Source organism: Zalophus californianus, chromosome 1 (assembly GCF_009762305.2).
Source record: "Zalophus californianus isolate mZalCal1 chromosome 1, mZalCal1.pri.v2, whole genome shotgun sequence".
NCBI lineage: Eukaryota > Metazoa > Chordata > Mammalia > Carnivora > Otariidae > Zalophus > Zalophus californianus.
In genome coordinates this window covers 147,626,946-147,649,245 of record NC_045595.1, presented here as the reverse complement: position 1 = coordinate 147,649,245, position 22,300 = coordinate 147,626,946, and the positions used below count along the sequence as shown (strand labels likewise).

General features: G+C 46.2%; 1 protein-coding gene across 14 annotated transcripts in view; it reads left to right on the top strand.

The window, feature by feature from the left end:
- The window catches only part of KALRN (kalirin RhoGEF kinase), a 646,977-nt gene that overhangs the window by 605,289 nt on the left and 19,388 nt on the right, over window positions 1-22,300 (top strand). For all 14 annotated transcript variants that reach the window (XM_035724481.1, XM_035724478.1, XM_035724483.1 and 11 more), the window contains 6 exons: window positions 1,483-1,606; window positions 2,765-2,824; window positions 16,753-16,780; window positions 17,249-17,420; window positions 19,912-20,033; window positions 20,688-20,819. In XM_035724481.1, coding sequence (XP_035580374.1) covers window positions 1,483-1,606; window positions 2,765-2,824; window positions 16,753-16,780; window positions 17,249-17,420; window positions 19,912-20,033; window positions 20,688-20,819 — 638 coding nt within the window. The remainder of the gene's footprint in view (window positions 1-1,482; window positions 1,607-2,764; window positions 2,825-16,752; window positions 16,781-17,248; window positions 17,421-19,911; window positions 20,034-20,687; window positions 20,820-22,300) is intronic.

Sequence of the window (22,300 nt, the reverse complement as noted above, 5' to 3'; positions counted from 1 at the left end):
CCTAGGAGTCTTTGTAGCATGGACTTCCCCGACTCAAGGTGTTCTCAGACTGAGTCAGGGATATGGATTCTGGGGGTAAAGATAGGAGGTGAATGTCTGAAGTTAACAGTGATACTATCTAAAGTTAGTTTCCACAACTGGTTCTCACACAGGTACAACTGAAGGAAGTTGCTGGTATGCTAGGGAGCCTACCTGTTCAGGAGGTACAAGAGAAGGTCTGGCCAAGAGATTCTGGCTTTCTGATGGAGCCCACTTCCCCCCGAAATCTGAGAACATGACTATTATTGCTCTTTCCTACTCAGAAGGGTGACCAATGAACATGTGTATTAGTGATAAATATTTTGGAAACACCTTCAAGACATCCTAAAACCCCTGACATATTAGAACATTCTCCTTCCTCCTAAATCTTATGTCTCTCTTTCTCTCTCTCTCTCCCTCTCCTCTTTCCCTTAATGAAGGCTCTTTTCATCAAGCTCTGTCTGCAAAGGCCTAAATTTGACAAGGAGACACTGAAGGGAGGCCAACCTCACCTATTCCAGACAATGATAGAACTTCATCCAAATTCTGTGACCACACCTGAAACTGATGATGCCTGCCCAGGGTCACTAATGCTGTTTGTGACTTGGCTTTTGGTGTCTTTGTTTTTGAGTCCTGACATGTGGAACTCAAGAGTTCTGCTCTGAGCTTGTCTTTACAGGTCTGTGAAGTAGCTTCCAACCCCCTTGTGGAAAGGAAGGAGTAAGGATATTGCTGCCCCCACCACCCTGAGAGCATGTAATGGGTCTTCTCCCAACAGGAAAACTCTAGGACCTCTTAGTGCTCGACAGAGCTCTTTATTCACAAACACTGAGTGACATGGAGGACATAGACCGAGAAACCCTTCATCCTAAAATAAGCAGATAAATGAGTGGTGTTCAACTGTGCATGAAGTCAAATGCCCTAGAAAAAAGTCCTATCTGTACTACAGTGTTTGGGAGTAGCCACAGCCCGAATGTAAATAATGAGATGAAAACCTCAAAATCATCCTTTTGGGTCTTTCTATCTGGTCCTGGGAAAATACCGGTAGCTTATGCATTATAAAATCTACTTATCTTTTTTGTTTTACCCACCCCCTCCCCACCTCATTCTTCCACCATCCACCATACTGCTCAGGAAGGGAATTCCTCAGTCCTCTAAGGCTTCATCAGTATGATATAAAAACTTGGTAGAGTTTAATAACCCAGTACTCATTATTTTCCTCAAGTGCTACAGCCAACTTGCACATCTCTCAGGAGGGGTCAAAGCACATCCTCACTCACTCCCTATTGGAGGCGAGATCGGCCACCAGCCACCACAGGAGCTGGCGTGCAGGTTTGGGGCCTCTGAAGCTGGGGCTTGACTGGAGCACCTCACCTACTGACTCACCCAAGGGTGGCGGGCCCACCCACCGCCTCACTCTGCCCTGATCTGCCATTTTGATTGGTGCATTTTTTGGTACAACAGGAAGTCATGTTCATGGCATACTCTACGAATGAGAAAGCGGGCGGAAGTGGAGAACACGGGTAAAAATGAAGCCACAGGGCCTCGTAAACCCAAGGATATTCTGGGCAACAAAGTCTCTGTTAAAGTGAGTAAGGTCTTCCAGAGCTGTGTCCCACCTCTCATCTACTCCCACCCTGCAGCATCTCACGAGTCAATTTGGGTGGATGGGGATTTTTTTTTTCCCAGTGTGGGGACCAGAGGGGAAGTAGTCTAGCAGGATTTTGCATGCAAGATCAATTTATTTTTTATTTTTTATTTCTCCTGGCAACTTCGATTCAAATAAGTAAGTATCTTTTTTTCTTTTATACCTTTCTCTTTATACTGTGCACATGTTTTATAACAAAATTATCTGTAGCATTATTCTCATAAAAATGCAAGATGCTTGATTCATACTGAAGTTCTCAAAGCTGCCCATTCAGTATCCTAGGTTTGAAAATACATGCAGGGTAAGGAGGTTAAAGGTGCTTGCCAAACCTCCAACCCTGTGAAGTCCGAGGTTTGGAATTTAAGGGCCACTATGGCCTTACTAAAGTTTCATTTCTTTTCCCCAGAATTCGGACGACATCATTTTCAGGCCTACACATGGGCAGGGAAGGGGAGGCACATTGGCAAGGCCAAGTTACTGTTTTGTAATAATCCAGCTCTTATTATGAATCCACTGATTCTAAGCTTTGGCAGACCCATGTTGCCCCCCCCCCCCCACCCCGCATCTTGAAACGATGTGATCTGTTTTGTTTACATTGGGCCCTCTGAAAAGATCTGACTCTGGACAATGGGAATTAGACTTCTGATGCTGAACATCGTTATAATGTCTAATTATCCACCTGGCACTTTTCCCCCTTCCTGAGCAAAATAAGAACAACCGAAACCCATGCTAACATCCTTCTTGGGGAAAAGAAATTGTATTCCCTTCTTCACTTTCCTCGGGGAAGTCCCAGCCTCACAGAAGACAAGAGTTTAAATTCTACAGCACTCATGCTTCATGTGGTTGCTTCTTCCACTGCTGTTTCCAATGAGATGTGTGGCAGCACGCAATCCCAGCTACTCGCCCCCGCCCCATCCCGAAAAGAGCATGCTGCCACCCTGGGTGATCAGCACCCCCACCTTAGAAGCACTTGGTTTTTTTTCTCTGCCCAATTTCCCATTGCTCATGCCTTTCTGAAGTTCTCCTCCCTCTCCAGCAAAAGCTGCCTGTGTTCTAACTGTGTTCTCTTTCTTCCCCCTCCTCATGCTGCCCTTCAAGGAGACGAACAGTTCCGAGGAGTCAGAGTGTGATGATCTTGACCCTAATACTAGCATGGAGGTAGAAGCAGCTATTGTTGTCCTATTTGCTATAATGATTGTCTTTTTAAATGTGTTCTATAACAGTGACCTTGCTAAAGTGACTGGTCAGTCAAGGATAAATGGTGATGTGAGAGCATCTCTGGGTGTCCCCTCCCAACTTAAAGACAAAAAGAACATTGATTCAGCTCAATTTTTATAGAAAACTTGACCTAGATATTTTAAAAAAAAAACAACTTTTTTTTTCCCCATGGAAAATGGCGTTACGAAGAGTGGCCGATTACTAGCTGAAAAGACAAGAACCCTTTTAGTTTTAGTTTCTCCCTCTTTTGTTTCTCCTTCCTCCCTCTTCCCTCTTTTTCTTTCCCCTTTATTCTCTTCATCTGGTTCTTCTACTAGAACCTATTCCTCCCTTGAGGCTTCGGCAAAGTCATGGACTTGGTGTGGGCTGGTGGGTGACCTGTTCCCCAGTCACTGTGTATGGCTGGCTTAGAGCAAATGAGTGATGGTAACAACTCCAGGACCCACCTCTGCCTGGCCCCAGGGTTCCTGGGCAGTGGCTGTCCCGTCCGGGAGTAAAAGCAGCCCTGGGAATGGCCTCCCTCTGTAACCTTAGCAGCAATCTCTCTAGAGATGGGGAGACTAAAACATTGTCAGTGGCCTTTCTTCCACTGTAAGGCTCCAGGGGTATGGGAGTAGAACCAACACCTCCACCAAGAACACTGAATCAACTTCCAACCCCCTCTTGGCTAGAAACTATCTTGGGTTAGAGAAATAGGACTCCAGCATGGCTTGCCATGGAATGACAACGCTCATAAATTTATAAGCCCTAGACAATTAGAGCACATGTAGGCCTGGCTTTCCCTGCCATTTTGTCTTTCAGAGTAAATGGAAATGTTTTTCTCCAAATCTGTGTTCCCATTACCAGTAATGGATAAAAGTTTAGAGATTTCCCCTAAGTACAAAATAAAGAGTATTTTTAAAAAATCTTTTCCTTTTTATAGACCTAAGCTCTCCACTTAACTAGATGGACTTTTATTATTCTTATTCTAATTTGACCTAATCCCAAAGAAATCCACCACCATATAAAGTCAACGACCAGAAAACCCAAGACCATTCTGCCCAAGAAGGAGTAAGTCAGCTGTGGAAGATGCCAGTTGTGTTGAATCAGGTCAGAGACAGTGGTTCAAAGTAGGCGTTCTGCCAGGATACCATGGTTGCCTGTGAGTGTGGGTATTGCCCCAGAGCTAAATCCAGCAGGTGTGGGTCAATGCAGTGCTCCAGCGTGGGAGGAAGTGGGTATGGCACTCGTAGCCTAAATGTATCTTAGAGAATGAGGAAGCCAGGGGAAATTTCTGGCTCTGCTTTCCCTGTGTTTCATAGGATAGGCACTAGCTCCCAGGGAGCCCACACCTATCAGCTTGTAGACCCACGCTGACCCCTGTATTTCCAGGTCTAAGTTTTGCTGGCCCGTAACAGAGATGTCATCTGCAAGTAGAGGAAGTCCAGGCAGAGGGAGGGACAAGCCAGGTATTTGTGATCTAGAAAGCAACTTGGGATCTTTTTCAGCTCAGGTGGAATGGGAAGAGAAAAGTGGCTTTCCCACCCTGCTCTTTAATGCAAGAAGTGGGCACAGAGCCATGTGGGGCCAAATGAGCAACGCAAACAGAGAAAGTTAACTGATGTAATCAGATGCTCCATTCTATGTTTAGATAAGCAAAAGGACATAAACACACCACACACACACGCACGCGCGCGCACGTGTTAGCCCTGCTTTGTGAATTGAACACATTTCTAAGGTTCTTATTCATCCAAGGCTTGCAGCCCTTCACATAGACTGAATGAGATGGGTCCCAGGGAGGCGCTTTGGGATATATAAGCAAAAGCATTAGGATGTTAATGCTGAATGGAGGAAAGCCATGAATTATGTTGATGCATGTCTGGAAAGTTTTCAAACACAATACTTGAGGCAGTCATTTCAGTTAACTGGCACTGTTGAGGGGGCATGTGGTTAGAAGCCAGCCAAATATTCTGGTAAGTCCAAGGTTTCTGTAGGAGGTGTGCATGCAGCCCTGGAATATTCCATATGGCTCCTTTTAGGTGCCAGTGAGCTCTTGGGCAGTGGCTGTGTTAAAGTTAACTCAGCACATAAGCAGGTGCTGAGGGAACACAGGCATCTTGGCACTGCTAGCTTAGAATTTTCAGACACAAATAACAAATGAGACATAGAAAGTCAACCTGTTCAACATGAGTTGAGAATTTTCCCACAGGATAGGTAAACAGAACTTCATTGCGATGTTCATTGCAGAGGAGGAAAATGGCCCGGGGTGCATGGTAAAGAGAGAGATTCCTTAAAGACCCAGCTTGAGAAGCAGGTGGCCTCCTGAAGGCCTCTGGCTGCTCATTGGTCATTTGGGGCATCATTACCAGGTCCAGCCTGGCCCCCAACCTCACTCTTATCTTCTGAACCTGAGCACTGTGATGTGTGTTGTCTGGTTGTTGACAGTGTGTCCCTGTGCCCTGGTGAGCTGTGCTGCCGCCCTCGTGGCTTGTGCCATGAACCCCTGTGCTCGGCCCCAGCCACCTTGCCGGCCCCCACACCCAGTGCACTCACTGTTCCAGGCCAGGTCTCTGGGTGTGAAGTCCGGCCCTCTCCACTGTCGACCCTTGACCTGCTGCCCGCGTGTTGATTCCCATCCCAGCTGTATTTAGGCTCTTTCTCCTGCCTCCACACGTCCATCACTGCCAAATTCGCTACTTTTCTTTTTCTCAATTGGTGGATTGAAGGGTCCCTTTAAGGAGCAGCTTCCTTGCATCTTTGCTTACAGACCAGCTGCTTGCTACCATCAGGGGTGGTGTACGTCCCACCATACCGTTTCATGGAGGTTTATAGACACCTCCTTGAAAGCTAATTAAGAGGAAAATGAAGCACCCTGAATCCTAGGAATCTGATTTCCAAAGCTTTCCAAGGACGCCCAGCTATGTAGAAGGAGGCAATTCTGCTCTAATGTGTCCACCCTTTGCCTTCCCCTATGGAGAAACGCTTGTGAAGAGTCGCAGGCACAGCCCCCACGCCCCACTCCCGGCACACAAGCCCTACCACCAGCCGCTGCAAGGTTGGCTCCCAGTCTACAGATCCTCTCCTGGTCTGGCTCCCCCTTGCTTCCTACTGATCTGTGACCACACCTCAGAGAGAACTATTCTAGAAATGGCAAAGGTCTGTCCATAGTTCACCTTACTTTATCTTGCACTGATCACACGTTGGAGGCGGGTGGAGAAGAGGATATTGTATATAAGAGAAACATTTCTACATGGAAGAAGAATCCAATCAGGCTGAAAATCAAACTCTAGGCCTTTTGGGGAACCAGTTAATGCATTTTTTCCAGGACAGCTTAGACTGCTGAGTGCCTTTCCTTGATGAGGACTGCAGGTGAGATGGGCGGCTGAGCACCACACACCCACCTGCTAGCTTCCCAGGTCAGCCCCTGCTCCTGTGTCTGTGCGGACACCCAGGCGGGAGCCAGGGCTCAAGGGTTCAGGCTTGCCATCCACCCTCTGAGCCAGTGCCCACCTCTAAGAAGTCCGGATCCTCCCTGAGCTATCCTGGATTTCTCACAGGACCCAGCTAGGCAGGTTCCCACACCCCTACCATCTTGGAAAGTTGTCTGAGGACTGTGTTGAGACTCGGGGTTTTGCACCTGCCCTCCAGCCCCAGAACTGCCGCATGCCAACATCATGTGCTGGAGGAGGAAGGCCTCAACCAGCCTCCCAGACTTGGGCCTTCATCTTCTGGGATAAGGTTTCTCAGTCCAGCTTTTATGTCAAGCCCAATTAAATAAATGCATCTTAATTTTAAAACAAAGCCCAATGCCACTTTTAGCAGAGAACATCAATCCATCAAAGCAAGAAGTTGTCACAATTCCAAAAAGGCTCCATCTCTACCCCATTTAACAAAGAGCCGGCCTCATCCACGACGCAGACTAAATGCAGACCTTACCCTCGGTCATTATGTCAGCTGGGAGTCAGTTAGCTCAGGTGGTTCCTTTCTGCCTAAGAACAGGGTTGGGGTCTTGTGGGAGAGCGTTCTGAGAGATGAGGGAGAGAAAGCACTTCACTTGGAAAGGCAAAGCTACATCAGAAGGAAATTTCCAGTCAGGATAAGAATCCTAGACTTTCAGAGTTGACAGAAACTTAGAAACCTTCAGTTAACTCCATCCCCTTCATTTATTTACTTTTTATTGTGGTAAAACATACATAACATAAAATTTACTATTTTAACCATCTTTAAGTGGCATTAAATACCTTCCGCCCCCGTGGCTTGTGCCATGAACCCCTGTGCTTGGGGTTCCCAATTTGTGCAGCTGTGACTGCTATTCATTTCCAGAACTTTCTCTTCATCCCGAATTGAAACTGTACCCATTGAACAATAACTCCCCATTCGTCTCCATCACCCCAGCCCCTTCAAAGACTTAGAGGAGGAAACTGAGGCAGAGAAGTTGCATCTTTCAGTTTGAAAATGAGAAGATGCCCTGAAGGCAGATTGTGTCTTTCCCTGGCCATCGCTCCCCCACCTCCACCAACCTGCTCCCCTCGTGGGCGGGGAGGCAGGGTGCTGCTCCCTCACCTCCAGGTTGTTTTTAATCTAAAACACATCCTGGAAGATAAGAAGACCTGCCTTCCAGTGCCAATTTTTCTGTGTAGATTTATTGTTCAACTTTCCAGCTCAACAAAGAGGAATATCATATCTGCCCATCCCAGCTTTCCAGGGCTAAAGTATGACTTAAATAAAAATGACATAAAGATAGGGCACCTGGCTGACTCAGTCGGTAGAGCATCTGACTCTTGATGTTGGGGTCGTGAGTTCAAGCCCCACATTGGGGGTAGAGATTACTTTTCTAAAAATCACACAAAGGCACATGGAAAGTACCCCATGGAAAGAACACTGGAACGGGAGTCAGAACACCTGAGTTACAGTCTAGGTACTGTCAACTGTGGGCCTCAGGCCACTTAGCCTTGCCGAGGCTTGGGTTTCTCTGAGAGGTCACACAGCTCAAGGGTACGGGTGTTTATGTATGCGGTGTGGAATCCTTTGAGCACCACATGGATCCAAGGTGTGATATCAGTGGGCTTTGAGACCCTTTGCTCTCCTGAACTTCTAACTGAAAACACTGAGACCCTCCAACAGAAGAAGTCGGAGATTCTATGCCTTGACCCAGAAATTTGCTTCGAAGGAGATGTGCCAGGAATGGCCTGGGTACATTTACTCCTGAGATCGGACTGGAATGTCCACTCCCGGCGCTGGAAGGGTTTGAGTGGCCAGAGCTGACCCTTCTTTCCTTCCCCATACCCACAGTTGTCCAGCCCCAGCTTCTGCATCTTGAAAGAGCTAGCCTGCTGCTCCCACCTCAGCTGCTTTGGCTCCCTGTCCCAGATTCAGAGCTTCAAAATAACCTGGTCAGACAGACTGAAGGAAACTTCTTACACCCCTAGTCAGGTGACTGACCTCCTGGCATCGCCAGTGTGTTTCCACTGATGCCTGTTCCTGCATTATATAAAAAGAAATTTTTTTATGAAAAGAGCTCTTTGGAGAAAAGAAAGTGAAGCATCATATTCCTGTCTTTTTATTTTTACAAAATATTTTCTTTGTAATATATCTGATGGGTTTGGCCTGGAGACTCACTCTTGTTGCCTGGCTTTGTTCTGACTCAACATGCAGATTGATTTATATTCTGCCACTAAGGGAAGGGCACTTAGCTCGCCAGAGCTGGCATCTCTCTCTCCTGGGAGAATTACAAGAAAATCTTCCACTGCATATTCACATCTGTTATGTTTTCTATTCCTTCCAGCAAACCTGTGAAGATGGGGTTTTCTTACTCTCCTAGAGGAAACAGGATCAGAGAGGTCACAGTCACACAACCAACAAAAAGAGCAGGTCTGGGGCACCTGGGTGGCTCAGTCCGTAGAGCATGCAACTCTTGATCTCAGGCTCATGAGTTCAAGCCCCGCGTTGGATGTAGAGATTACTTTAAAAAGGGAGAGAGCCGGTCTTGATTGTGGTGCTTTGAGAGGCCAAACTTGGCATGTGATGTGGAGGAGGTCTGCTCAGTGAGGCTCAGGTACTTTTTTAAGAAGTTTCAGGCCCTCCCTTGTTGCACATCTGCTTATCGGAGGAGAATTACTTCCTCAACAACTTTTTAAATCCCTTAACAGTGGGAGTGATGACTTGGCCTCACCCACACCCTTCCCCAGTGACTCAGGAGTCCAGCCACAGAAACCAAGAAAGGAGATCCGATCATATGGGAGAAATGTCTGAATCGATTTCTCAGGCCAATACAGTCACTTAACACCCCTCCTCCCCAGTCATGTGTGTCCTGTGGCACTCTCACCCTAGTCTGGAGGCCTTGCCCATCTCATTTATGTTGTCCATGAATGAGATTATGAGGTGCCATTGACCCAGGAGAAGTTGCTCTAAGAGCAGCTGTTAGAGAAGCAAAGACCACCACCTCCCTCCCCAACCCTGTGCTGTCAAGATTCACCTGCAAGCTTACTCAACATGATATCCTAGTCAATTCATCAAAAGTGAATAACACAAAGCATTGCAGTGAGTACAATGGAGGGCCAACATATTACATTAGATCAGGTCCCATGCTTAAGAAGCATGCAGTCACATAGGGATAGGCAGGTTTGATTAAATGTTCATATCACACAGCAAACTTTACAATGTGCTCTATTAACAGGCACGGGGCCATGCATTTATTCATTCAGTATTTACACACCCACTCAGGCACTGGGCTAATAATAATAGCAGCTACTACTTATCAGTCTTCTCTATGTACCTGGCTCTACTGAGTCCTTTCCTCCCAACAGTGTCAATACATAGGTATTCTTATCATTATTCCTGTTTTACAGATGAGAAAACTGGAGCTCAGAGAGAGAGGTTAAGTAACTTTCCCAAGGTTGTGTATTCTCTCTCACAGCCTGTGTCTCGTAGGAAGTATGATCATTGGCTTCATGTGATGGCAGTGTATGGGTTGGGTGGACTACTAAACAGTCTTGCAGAGGGTAAAGGGGAAGAGAGCAAGAGCAAGGTGCCTGAGGTATGAAAGTGCCTGGCACATTTTGAGAAGAGTATATGGTCTGGGTAGCTGGGGTTTAGGTATGTGAGAGGAGTCAGAGACAAAGCCTAGCAGATGACTTGGGACCAAATGATGAGGGCCTCGAAAAACTTACTAGGAAGTCTGGACTTGACCCAGTGGACAACGAGAGCAAAAGTAGGTTTTTAAGCAGAGTCCATGTGTTTCATTAGGGAGAAAGAGAATCTTAAGCAGGGTCCATGCCCAGCGGGGAGCCCGATGCGGGTCTCTATCTCACAACCCTGAGATCATGACCTGAGCCTAAACCAAGACACGGATGCTTAACCGACTGAGCCACCCAGGTGCCCCTCATTCTGCATTTTAGGAAGATAGCTGGCACCTGAGCAACAGTGGGTCAGGCGGGTCAATTGGAGGGCTGCTGCAGTAGACCTAGAGGTAGGTGAACAAGAGTAAAAAAGTAAAAAAGTTTTGGGGGTAGGAATATGAGGAGGGTCGAATCATTAAGGGATGAGACCTCAAAGCATTCATCCATAAAGCCTTTATCCAAGGTCAAGATCTTGACTTCCACGTTGGACATGTGATGTATAAAAAGGAAGTCGTAACAGCACCCCTCACCCCAGTCCCTTCTGAACAGAACTCCAGGCTGCTGGGAGCGCAGGAGACCCATGCATGCACAGTAATAAACCACCTTCTGCTTTGACTATTTTGTGGGATGAGTGGTGGATTTTTTTTCATTATTATGTTAAAAGTAATATTTTTATCCTTTTTATTTTCAAGGATACACTAAATGGTCTCTAACCAAAATACTGAGGAGGGGTGGGAAGAGGAGTCAGACTAGAAATCCCCATAGAACAGCTAATGTGTTTGACACATGAACATTCAGAGACCTGTACCCAACAGCCAGCGCTTAAACATTCTTCTCAAGAACACACACAACTTTTTACAAAACTGGACCATGTGCTAATAACACAAGTCTCATCAAAAATCAAGGAATGAGTATCCTATAGATCAAGGTCTCCAACCACCATGCAATTGAGTTAGAAACCAGAAACAAAAATAATTTTTAAAATGTATACATTAGGAAATTTTAAAATATTTCTATCACAACCAGGTCAAAGGGGGAAAAAAAGGCAAAGTTGAAGAAAAAAGACTTAGAACTAGACAGTCATGAAAATACTCTGGAAAGTAAGGAGCTACTTCAAAGACAATCCCATTGTTGTTTGGGATTGTGTTGCATTCACCTACTTTGTGTCTTGCAGCTTGCTTTATGTCCATTTAGAGATAAGCAGAGGTAGGGATATTTTCTAAAGATTTAGAAAATCGTGTCTTGTTTGGCCAGATTAAAAACAGGAAGGCTTAAACCTCCAAACCAGAAACCATACCTAAATTTTAGAAATTGGTTTTCTTATATCTGTTCATTTTATTGCCAAATTTCCTCACCTAAAATCATCTAAAATCCCTTCCCTTCCTCTTCTGAACAGAGATTCCCATTAAAAAAACACAAAGGCAATAAAAAAACAAGGCCAATTATACAAATTCTGGGTTTGTTCAGGCTAGTTCTGAGATGAGTTTAGAACATTTGGTTTGAGTTTCTTTTGGCCATTTTGATTCAGCATTCTAGACCTGTAGTTTTGAACTGTGTTTTGTGACTGGTAATGAGGGATTGGGAAAAAAATGGGATGGGGTATTTCTTTCTGGAGTCAGTTGACACCTGGTTTTCTAGACAAGGATTTTGCCATCACTCTCAGGACATGGGGCCAGAATTTTGGACATTGGCAAGAAAAAGAGACTCAAGATTTCTTCAAAGCTCAGCTTGTTATTAAATGCTGGTTGATTTTACCTCTAACTTTTTCCCATTACCTCATTGCCCTCCCATTTTGAAGAAAACAATTGGAATTCTCTCCAAAAGGAAGAAACTAAGTAGCTGGTGGACCACGTTGTGGTGGTTCTCTCTCTCTCAAGGAGGAAGCGTGACCACCTGCCGCCCTCTGCTGTTCAAATAAAAGCAGAGTCCCAAGCCCTGTCTCTACCAGCCTCTCCCGCTTGGGTTTGCGTCTCCCAGAGAGAGAACATGAGCATTTTATACAACAGTGTCATTTTGCCTCCATTACCACATCCATTTCGATTCCAGTTCCCTCCTCTTTCCCATCTACCACTCTCCATGGACTCTCAAACTGTTTCTAAGGAAGGAAAACATTAGGTTTCAAGAAATATGTGTAGCTTATGATTACCCCTTCCAGCCCCGGGCTGATATCTCAGGTCTCGGCACACACCAACAATGATCATTAATTAGACAAGATGGTCAGGAGGCCTAGATTCTAGTCTACCAATTGGGTGAGTTAATTTAATTCAACAAATACTTGGACTCTGCTCTGCGCAAGATGCTATGGTAGGCAGCATGACTTAATGGTGCATAAAACATGTAAAAGGGTTCCTATCTTCAAAGGATTCGTGAGTCTGGTAGGGCAATAGCATGTAGGGAAGATGACATAATAGAAGCACGAGCAGAACCATAGGTACCAACCTCCGGAAGAGCAGGGAGGAGGAAGAGATCACTGTCAGCTAACTCTTAGGCATGGACTGACTGATGAGATTCCAGAGCAAGTCACAATCCAATTGATGGAAATAGGAAAACACTGCAAGTTCATGGCAAGACATTTTCTCAACTCCCACCAAATTAGGATCCCACCCCTTGACTGACTGAATGATTGATGGATGGATGGATTTGACAAATACCTGTGGAGCCCTTATGTGCCAGGTATTGTGTTAGGCTCCAAGGCAATAACAGTGAACAAGGTTCTTGCCCGCGTGGACCTTGTAGTCCACAGGGAGCCATGGACAAATACCTAGGCTGTCCCACTGCAGTGTGAGGAGGCTGTCGTGACCCTCCTCCAGTCCATATTCCAACTTGCTTCGAAGTAGAAAGAGGAAAAATGAGGGAGGACTCTTCCAAGGGTGTAATCCAGAGTCAAAGTTAGAAGAGCATTAGAATGAATTTCAGCCAGGCTCTTGGTCCTTGCTAGAGGAGTTTAAAGGGGAGGACTAGGTAGAAATGGGATGGAGAGCAAGGTTAGGGAGCAAAAGTAGACAGGTAGGCTTTCCACAGGAAGGACAAAGTGTCACAACAATTTTTCCAAGACCTTGCCTGTGCACGGAATGCTATGGTGGAAGGAGCACGTGTGACCTCACAGGGACTTCCCTGTCTCATCTGGAAATACGAACAATAGCACCTGCCTGGCACACCCTCCCAGAGTTTGGGATGAGCAAATGAAGGAGTTTGTGAGTGGTCTATGCCAACTACATGATGTGACACAAACCACTGATGTTATTATCATTATCGGCAATGCTTGGGTAGGCCAGGAGGCAGAGGAATGAAGACTGATGCCTTCCACCAGCCCCTTCCAGATAGAGAACCTGCAAGTAAGCCTTGTTGGCAACCTTTCTCTCCAACTTCCTGCTAAGTCTACCTCCAAATTAGGAAGGTTTGCTTTTTAAACAATGTATGTATTTAATAAGAACAGTGGAAATTAAGGAGCTACTTTCTTGCCTTATTCCTCTTTTCCAACTACGTTTGGAGTGATGGGAAAGAGGAATAAGGCAAAAAATTCCCTACACAGCCATTTGGGGTGCTGTTTTATAGAAGTACTATTGCAGTGCAGAGTTATGAAACCCCACTTAAAATGTTATAATGGAAAAAGGGCCATTTCTCTCCTCCCTGTCACTCCTGGCATGTGATCACTGTCTTACTCCCTTGTGGATTCCTATCAGGATGGGAAATACAGGCTACTGGACATAGCTGGCAGGATTCCCAAATCATTTCTACCCTAAAGTCCTGATGGGGGAGGTAGGGCAAGAGAAAAGGCAGTGCTCCGTGTCTGTTTCAGGCTGGTAGTTAACACCAGCCAGGCACCATCCTGGCCGCTGTGCAGAGATCCCTGAATTCTGTCTTCCCCACCAGACTTTTGGCCGAAGAGCATGTCTGCCTTGCTCGCTGCAGGTTACAACCAAGGAGCAGCTCAGTACATCTTTATCGGAACAAATGAGCCCTTGCATCAAACAAGCTTTCCGGTGCACACCGTTATCCCCAATTTACAGCTACAAATGAGGCCTAAGCTGTTTAAGAATGTCCAAGGCAAGAGAGTGTGTCTGCTTGGGGTCTGGACACTATATGCTTTGTCTGCTCCTGAAGTTTATATTCCCTCGTGAGTGGAACGCCGCTGAGAACCTCCTCTCTCAGAGGCAATGGATTTTATTTTTTTTTCATCGTTTTCCCAAAAGTTTGCTTTCCATCTGTGTTTGAAAACTTGGCTCTGATAAATATTATTAGTAATACACCCTGAAATAATTATTTTATAGATCGTACGGACCTAGTTCCAGATTCTATTTATGAGCCATCCCCAATTCTTAGAAGAACTGGAATGAGGACAAAGGTCAAATATTCATTCAACCAACATGTATTAAATGCCCATTTCACAGCAGAAGCCAGGCTAGGGGCCTAAGATACAAGAAAAATAACATGCTCCAGTCCTTGAGGAACCTACAGTCTAGTAGCTCTAACTGTGCCCTCTTTTCCTTTGAAAAAGATTATAAAAGTGAAACATAAGGACTGCAGAATATTTGGAAAGCCCAGGTAAGAAGAGAAAGAAAAAAATCACCGGAAATTTAGGCATTTTATAAATCCTGAGGGTAGAGCCTCCATCCTAGCGTCTCTAAATCCGTAAAAGCTTGCACCAGCCTGGAGGAGGAGACCATGTTTTTTGAATGGGGGAAAAGCCACCCTTGATCTTGCCACTCTGTGATAAGCCCTGATAACATTTAGAAAATATTCTTCATCTCCTTTTCTTAGACTGTGAAATGACTGGTGCCAATGTCATTCTCTCTGCCTTGGCTAAGCCGGGGGGGGGGGGGAACTTTGTGGCCTCCTCAACATCACAAGTGATGGGGTGCTGCCCACCATGTTCCCGGGCTGTCCCCCTGCCATAGCCCCATGTCTCCTCACGAAGAGGGGGTCTCTTAGGTGTGGGAAAGGCAGCTTCTACCAAATGCCCCCACATCTCCCTGCCCCACCCCAGAAAAACCTCAGGGGCAGGGAGTTGGTTTACCTGAGACCAGTTCCCTTGGATAGAGGGGGCTTTCAGCGGCTTTCCTCAAACCAGGGTGCATGTTGATTCCCCTGAGGCAGCTTTCAAAAATCCTGATATCTGGCCCCACTTCACACCAACTAAAAGAATCTCTAGGCCTGAGGTCCAGGCATTGGTCTTTTCGTGTTTTTAAAGTTGCCCGGGTTAAGGATTGAGAACCACTGATTTAAAGGAAGGCCGGGCAGCGGTGTATGTGGCCTTTGAGATTAGCAGAGGACACTGCCAAGGTCAGTCTCAAGACTTGACAGCCCCAGGACTTGTCATTGCAAGGGTTTTCCACAGCTCACTTTATGAAAAAGCTGGGTGCTATATGTGGGCAATTGGTTTGCAAAGGAGAATCCAAAGGGAGAAAATAGCATCTTTGTTCCAAAGGGCTCACATGGATCCTGATTAAGGGAAGAACAGACAGAAACCGTGTTCACATACAACAGAAGTAAGTACAGGAAGATGAGTATGAAGGCACCAATGGGCCATTTGTGAGGCACGTGAGCTGTCTGGCTTCATTTACGAAGGAGAGAAGAATTTTACAACATAAACTCTTAGAGAAAAGGCACTGTAACAATAGGCTGCTTAGCAGAAGGCAGATGACAAGAATTAGATCATCTTTCTTTACTTAAGTAGTCATTGAATACTTTTCAAGCATTGTGTCAAGCACTTGACATATATTACTCATTTGATCTTTGCGATAACATTTCGCAATAGGTATTAGTTATCCCCATTTTATAGGGAAGGAAACTGATGTAATAAATCTTAAGTTGTTATCACACGAAACAAAGGAGGTGAGCCCCAGCCTTTCTGACTCTGAAACCCATGTTTTGTTCACCCCACCAAGCTTTATAACCTGCACTCCCGTGATGAGAGGTAAAACAAAAGATGAGAGAAAAATCGAGAAGGGGTGACTTTTCAGCATGGCTGGTCGGCCAGAAGTCCATCATCTGTGAAGATCCATGGGGTCACGAGGCAGCCTTTACAATGTGTGTCAAGAGCCCCCACAGTGTCTCTGCCAGCCAGCCATGCAAACCTCAGGTCACTTTGTTGGCCTAAGTCCGTGTTTTCACCTAGGCAGCACGAAGGGCTAGAACCCCTAGGTCAGTGCTTTTCAAGTAGCCCTATGCTGGGGACAGGATGGATGTGTATGACCTTCCCTTTCCCCTGCAACCACACAAGCTCTGCATGTAGCTGCTTGAAGAGAACGTTCCCCTGTTTGGTGGGGGAGGGCTACATCTGGAAGGAAACCACTGGGTTAATGGTTAGTGGTGAATGTCAATGACCATTGCAGTTTGATCCAGGTCAGGTGCTCTGCTTTTGAAAATCCGTGACACCGGGAAGACCCGGTGCCAACACATTGCTCGAGCGCAGATTGAAGCGGGACGGGGAGCAGGGCTTTTATGCATTTGACAGGGAGGAAGAGCCACCGAGGAAGTGAAACGCGGGAGAGAAAGGCCAGCCGCAGCCAGCAGAGCTCACAGTCATGATACACCTGCCTGGGACCCTGGGCCGCCCAGAGGAGCGTGAAGAACCAGAGTAGAGAGGGAAGCACAGCAGGTGCTCGGAGTTGTTACTGAGATGCTGACACGGTCGCAAGCAAGAGAGCCTGGCCTCCAGGCTTCGTCTCCTGAAACCGTACTTCCTTTTTACTCAAGAGGGTAGAAGTCTCCTGTTGTTTTTCAGTAGTTTAGGATTTAAGCAGTTTTCTGTTTCTTTGTGTTTTTCAGATCTTAAATCCAAATTTCATCCAAGAAGGTGAGTTAAAAAGTAGAATTGAGAACGTGGGGTTTGGCTAAATAAATTGTGGCAAACCCAGCAATGAGGAAGAGGCTGTAAATAATGGTAGTGTGGTTCTGTGACAAGGAAAGGTGTTCACGATAAACTGCTGGGGTGGGAAAGACCACAACTTGCAATATGTGTAATTTGTGTAAGAAAAAGGGTGTTGATGAAAGCCCAAAGGACATAGACCAAAATGTTCTCAGTAGTTACCTCTGTATCAGGACATCATGGAGCCTTTTCTTCTTCTTACTTATCTGTGTTTCCTGATTTTCTGAAACAAACATTTATTATTTTTAAAATACTTCTTGGGACACGGATGACTCAACAGTATTAAGCTGAAGGTTATTTGAATCATTACCCATGGGGGGCAGGAGAAGGTGGTGTTGGGAAATGGCTATTTATTCTGTTTGTTCTAAATGATGATTTATGTCAATCTGACCACAGTGGCCCCAGAATTCCTTGTGCCCTTAGTGGATGTGACCTGCTTGCTTGGGGACACAGTGACACTGCAGTGCAAAGTCTGTGGGCGGCCCAAGCCCACCATCACCTGGAAGGGGCCAGACCAGAACGTCCTTGACACGGACAACAGCTCGGCCACATCCACCGTCTCCTCCTGGTAAGCTGAGCACCCCACATGGACACCGCCGGCACCTTAGTGCAGCCTCCGTGCTGGGCCTTAGGTTCTATGGGGGGTCAGCTGCCCTGGGGCCTATTCTAACACAAATACTTGGCCTTGATGAGGAGAGAAATAGAGTCAACCACCGCGGGCAGCTCAGGAAAGCGTGTTCTTGTGCCAGTGCTCTCACACAGCCCCGCCGCTCGCTGCTACCTGCCACCAAGCCTGCCAGACGGCGCAAGGGCCCCCGCATGCTCACATGCTGCTCGGCATCACAGAGACGTACCTGAACCTACAAGGACAGTTGGCAAGACTGCATTCTGCATCCACACTCGACAAATAAAAATATAAACCTCTAGGGGCGCCTGGGTGGCTAAGCTGGTTAAGTGTCTGCCTTCAGCTCGGGTCGTGATTCCAGGGTCTTGGGTTTGAGCCCCTCATTGGGCTCCCTGCTCAGTGGGAAGCCTGCTTCTCCCTCTCCCACTCCCCCTGCTTGTGTTCCCTCTCCCGTGGTCTCTCTCTCTGTCAAACAAATAAAATCTTTGGGGGGAAAAAAAAAACGTAAACCTCTATATCTTAGGTCAAGCATGAACCATGCTTTCAAAGAGCTTTGACAGTCACTGATGTACATCCACCCAATAGGCTGATCTTTCCCGAAGGCTCCCCAAGGGAATCTCTATGTCAATAGTAGTGGCAAAGGCTCCAGACCTGTGGGAGGAATGTGGGTCTCACATCCCAACATCCTGGGGTTTCTTTGTGCCCGTCAGGATCCTGTGAAACAGTGATCTATTGAATTCCTCCATTAACCTAAGAACAATTTTCTTAGAAGAAAAGGAAAAGACTCACTCCAAAATATGCAAATGTTAAATAGAAAATCCAGCCATACACATGCTTCCATAAAGAAAGGGTGTTTAAAAAAAAAATACCCTTGGTTGCCAGCCTCCCAATCATTCTGTTAGTATTTATTGTGTACTAACTACTGTTTATTTTTTTTAAAGATTTTATTTATTTATTTGACAGAGACACAGTGAGAGAGGGAACACAAGCAGGGGGAGTGGGAGAGGGAGAAGCAGGCTCCCCACGGAGCAGGGAGCCTGATGCAGGGCTCGATGCGGGGCTCGATGCGGGGCTCGATGCGGGGCTCGATCCCAGGACCCTGAGATCATGACCCGAGCTGAAGGCAGATGCTTAACGACTGAGCCACCCAGGCGCCCCCTAACTACTGTTTATAGCGGACAAGCAGTAAGGAGCCCTAAGTACTTAAGCATTTATCAAAGAATCATCTAGAATCAAACTCCCATCCATTAACTTAATTTTTGTGCATATGAAATGATATTCCCAGCAAAGATGGCCAGGAGTGGCCAGGTCCTAAGATCAGTGGGCCCATGAAACTTAGTGTGAGAGCCAGTGCTTGGTGAGGGTCCCAAAGAGCCACAGGCTGTATATGTCTCCACAGCGGGGAGGAGTGGGGTTGATGGTGACTGCTGCATTTCACCCTTTCTGAGCAGCGCTTCCCTTGTGACATCCTGGCCCCCAGACAGGGCCTACTAGGGAAGTTAGCATTTAGTGGTGGAATTTGCCTTTTACTTAATTCACTTACTTGTTCTGAGGGTCCCCTAGTAGAATTTGAAATACTTAAACATTTTCATTCTCAGTTGTTCCATTTTCTTGTTTTTTATTAAATCTTTTTAAAAAATATTTATTTCCTTGAGAGAGAGAGAGAGAGAGAGAGAGAGAGAGCAGGAGTGGGGGGGGAGGGGCAGAGGGAGAGGGAGAAGCAGGCTCCCTGAGGAGCAGCGAGGCTCGATCTCAGGGCCCTGGGATCACAACCTGAGCCAAAGAGAAGGCAGACATTTAACTGACTGAGTCACCCAGGTGCCCCTTCTTCTTCTTTTTTTTTTTTTTAAGATTTATTCACCTATTAGAGAGAAAGAGTGAGCGTGGAGGGGAGAGCAGAGGGAAAGAGAGAGAGCATCCCAAGGAGACTCCATGCGGAGCATGAAGTCCCACATGGGGCTCAATCCCAGGATCCCAAGATCACTACCTGAGCTGAAACCAAGAGTCAGACGCTTAACTGACTGTGCCACCCAGTTGCCCCTCCAATTTCTTGTACCATTTGTTATTGTTCTATGAGACTGAGAATATTTTAGGACAAAGTTGCTAGTGGTAATAATACCAGTAATATTGCATAGGGCTTTATATATTTCAAACCATGTTCTAATTCTTATCTTGTTTTACTCCTTTTCTATCCCTATACCCTATATACAACAAACATGAGACATAGGAGAGGCAAGAATTTCCCCCATAAAGAAATGGGACTATAGAAAGACAAGGTGATCACCCAAGGTGTACAGGAAAGTCCCAGAGCTAGGACGAGACCGTGGGCCTGAGGATTCAGCTCAGCACACCATGTGCCCATCCTATGGGATTTTACCCATCAGTCAATTGTGTCATTACTAGAGTCTGAGGAGCATCCTTTTGGTGTTTCTAGTGATTCGGGGGAAATCACCCTGAAGATTTGCAATCTGATGCCCCAAGACAGTGGGATTTATACCTGCATAGCAACAAATGACCACGGCACTGCATCTACATCTGCTACAGTTAAAGTGCAAGGTACAGGCTCTTTGTTCATCAAACACCTTTTATAGTTTAAAAATATTTTTTATTACGGTAAAATATATGTAACATAAAATTGAACATCTTAACCAATGTTAATGTACATTCTGTAGTGTTGAGTACATTCATACCGCTGTGCAAGCAATCTCCAGAACTCTTTTCATCTTTCAAAACTAAATCCTATATCCATTAAACAACAGCTCCCCATCCCCCCTCCCCACTGCCCCTGGCAGCCACCGTTCTACTTCCTATCTCTATGAATTTATGTTCATCAAATATTTTAAGTAGACATTACAAGGATTCCCTGAGACCTGGGGAAGAAAATGTCCATTGTGAAATCCCAAAGTCCAGCAAAGGGGAGAGGAGTCCTCGCTAAGAGCACTCTGTGGCCCACCATAACTTATCTGCATAGTTTCCGGGTCTAGCTTTATCTCCGGCGTGCAGTCTTTAGCCCAAAGAAGAACTTCTAACCCCAAAGAGTATCTGTCAGGCCTCTCCAGGGCCTGGAGAAAGGTGTACCACTTGGTGGAAAGGGCCGTAGGAAAAATGTGAGACATGGGGAAGGTCATGTTTCCTAGGAAACATTCAACGTTGGTACAAAATGCCAAATTCTGCAGAAATAGCGCTTGACCATAACTTCTGTCTGCGAAGGTGTTCCAGCGGCCCCTAACCGCCCCATCGCCCAGGAGAGAAGCTGCACCTCCGTGATCCTCCGCTGGCTGCCTCCCTCCAGCACGGGAAACTGCACAATTTCCGGTTACACCGTGGAGTACAGAGAAGAAGGTGCGCTGGCTCCCCCTACTACCCCCTCCTATGTGGTTTCTTTCTTCCCTTCCTCAAAAGGGGAGGTCCTTCAGAGTCATAAACTACCTGCATGCCTTTCATCAGCTGTTCCTTCTTGTGTCTTCCAACTCAGCATAAAGACCTCAGTGCTGGACTACAGCCGCCTTCTGATCTCAACTTCTAGCAGTGGTTTTCGCCAAACTGATAATGACTCCTGGCAGATTTCAAAGTGCCTTCGTGTGCACTTCTGCCCTTAATAAGCCCTATTCCCCAGACAGGGGCAATCAGGCCCATTTTACAGATGAGGAGGCTAAGGCCTAAAGAAAGTTAAGGAACACGAGGCAGGCATTAGTAAGAAGCATGGCTGGCATTAAACCCAGGTGTCAAGTTTGCGAATTGGTGATCTTTCTCCCAGAGTGATAACTAGGGTAGCAGAAGCAGAGCTTTACCCCCACCCCCAGATAAAAGTTAGAGATCACATATATAAATAGAGATTGCATACACATTTTGTGTGACCTCTCAATTTTACATACATACATGTGTATAATGATTTTAAAAAGCTGTTCATTGTTTAAATTTGTTACGTTTACATGCTGAGGGTGCATACATAGTTCAGCAGTCAGAAACACCTGGACCTGTCACCTATTATCAAGACGAATTAGTTACATAAGAAGCTGTCAGCTAGCTCTAGTTGTTAATAACACATCTCTGAACCGCATTATGAATTACACAGCTGAATTTCCAGCCACTGTTCGTGCCCAGAACCAAAATCATTTGTTGCACTCTCCATTGCTCATAGTATCTCAAGTCTTCTTTCTTCTGCCGAGGAGGCCCTGTGCAGTTACAAAGCTGTTTACTTCTGCGTCTTTGTGAAGCTGTTCGCTCTTGCGCGTCCCCGCTCAGCACACAGGTGTCCGAGCTGAGCCGGGGGACGCGTCTCTCAAAGCTAGTGGTTTCCTCCGCACTGTGCAGTTCTTAGCTCATCATGTTCAGGCAGTTCTCATGAGAAAAATCGTTTCATCTTTCTGAGCTTCGGTTCCTCCCATTCCCAACCTCGCAGGGTTTCTGGGGATTTCAGTGTGGAAGTGAAATGGGAGAATCACGTGGACGCCTGGCACAGCACTTCACGTGCATGGAGTGCTCAGTGCTTGTTCACTTCTAGTTTGTTTCCACTTCCCAATGCATATATTCTCGCATCTTGTGATTTATGATATATTTTTGTGCCTTGTTAACGAGTTGCCACACGTTCCTCTGTAAATTCTGTATGAGCTCTGCCTTCTCACCCTCACACATGCCCGTCTGGAAATGAGCGGCATCCCTAGGCCAGCTGCTTTCCCGCCCCTCATGATCCATTCAGTCATTTAGGAAATGGAGCCCAAACCTGCTGCAGTTGGCCCACAGGCTTGCTGAGCCCAATCAGCAACCACAAAGGTTCCTAGAATGGAAATGTGTCAACTTCCCTTTCTTTGTTTGCTGAAGGT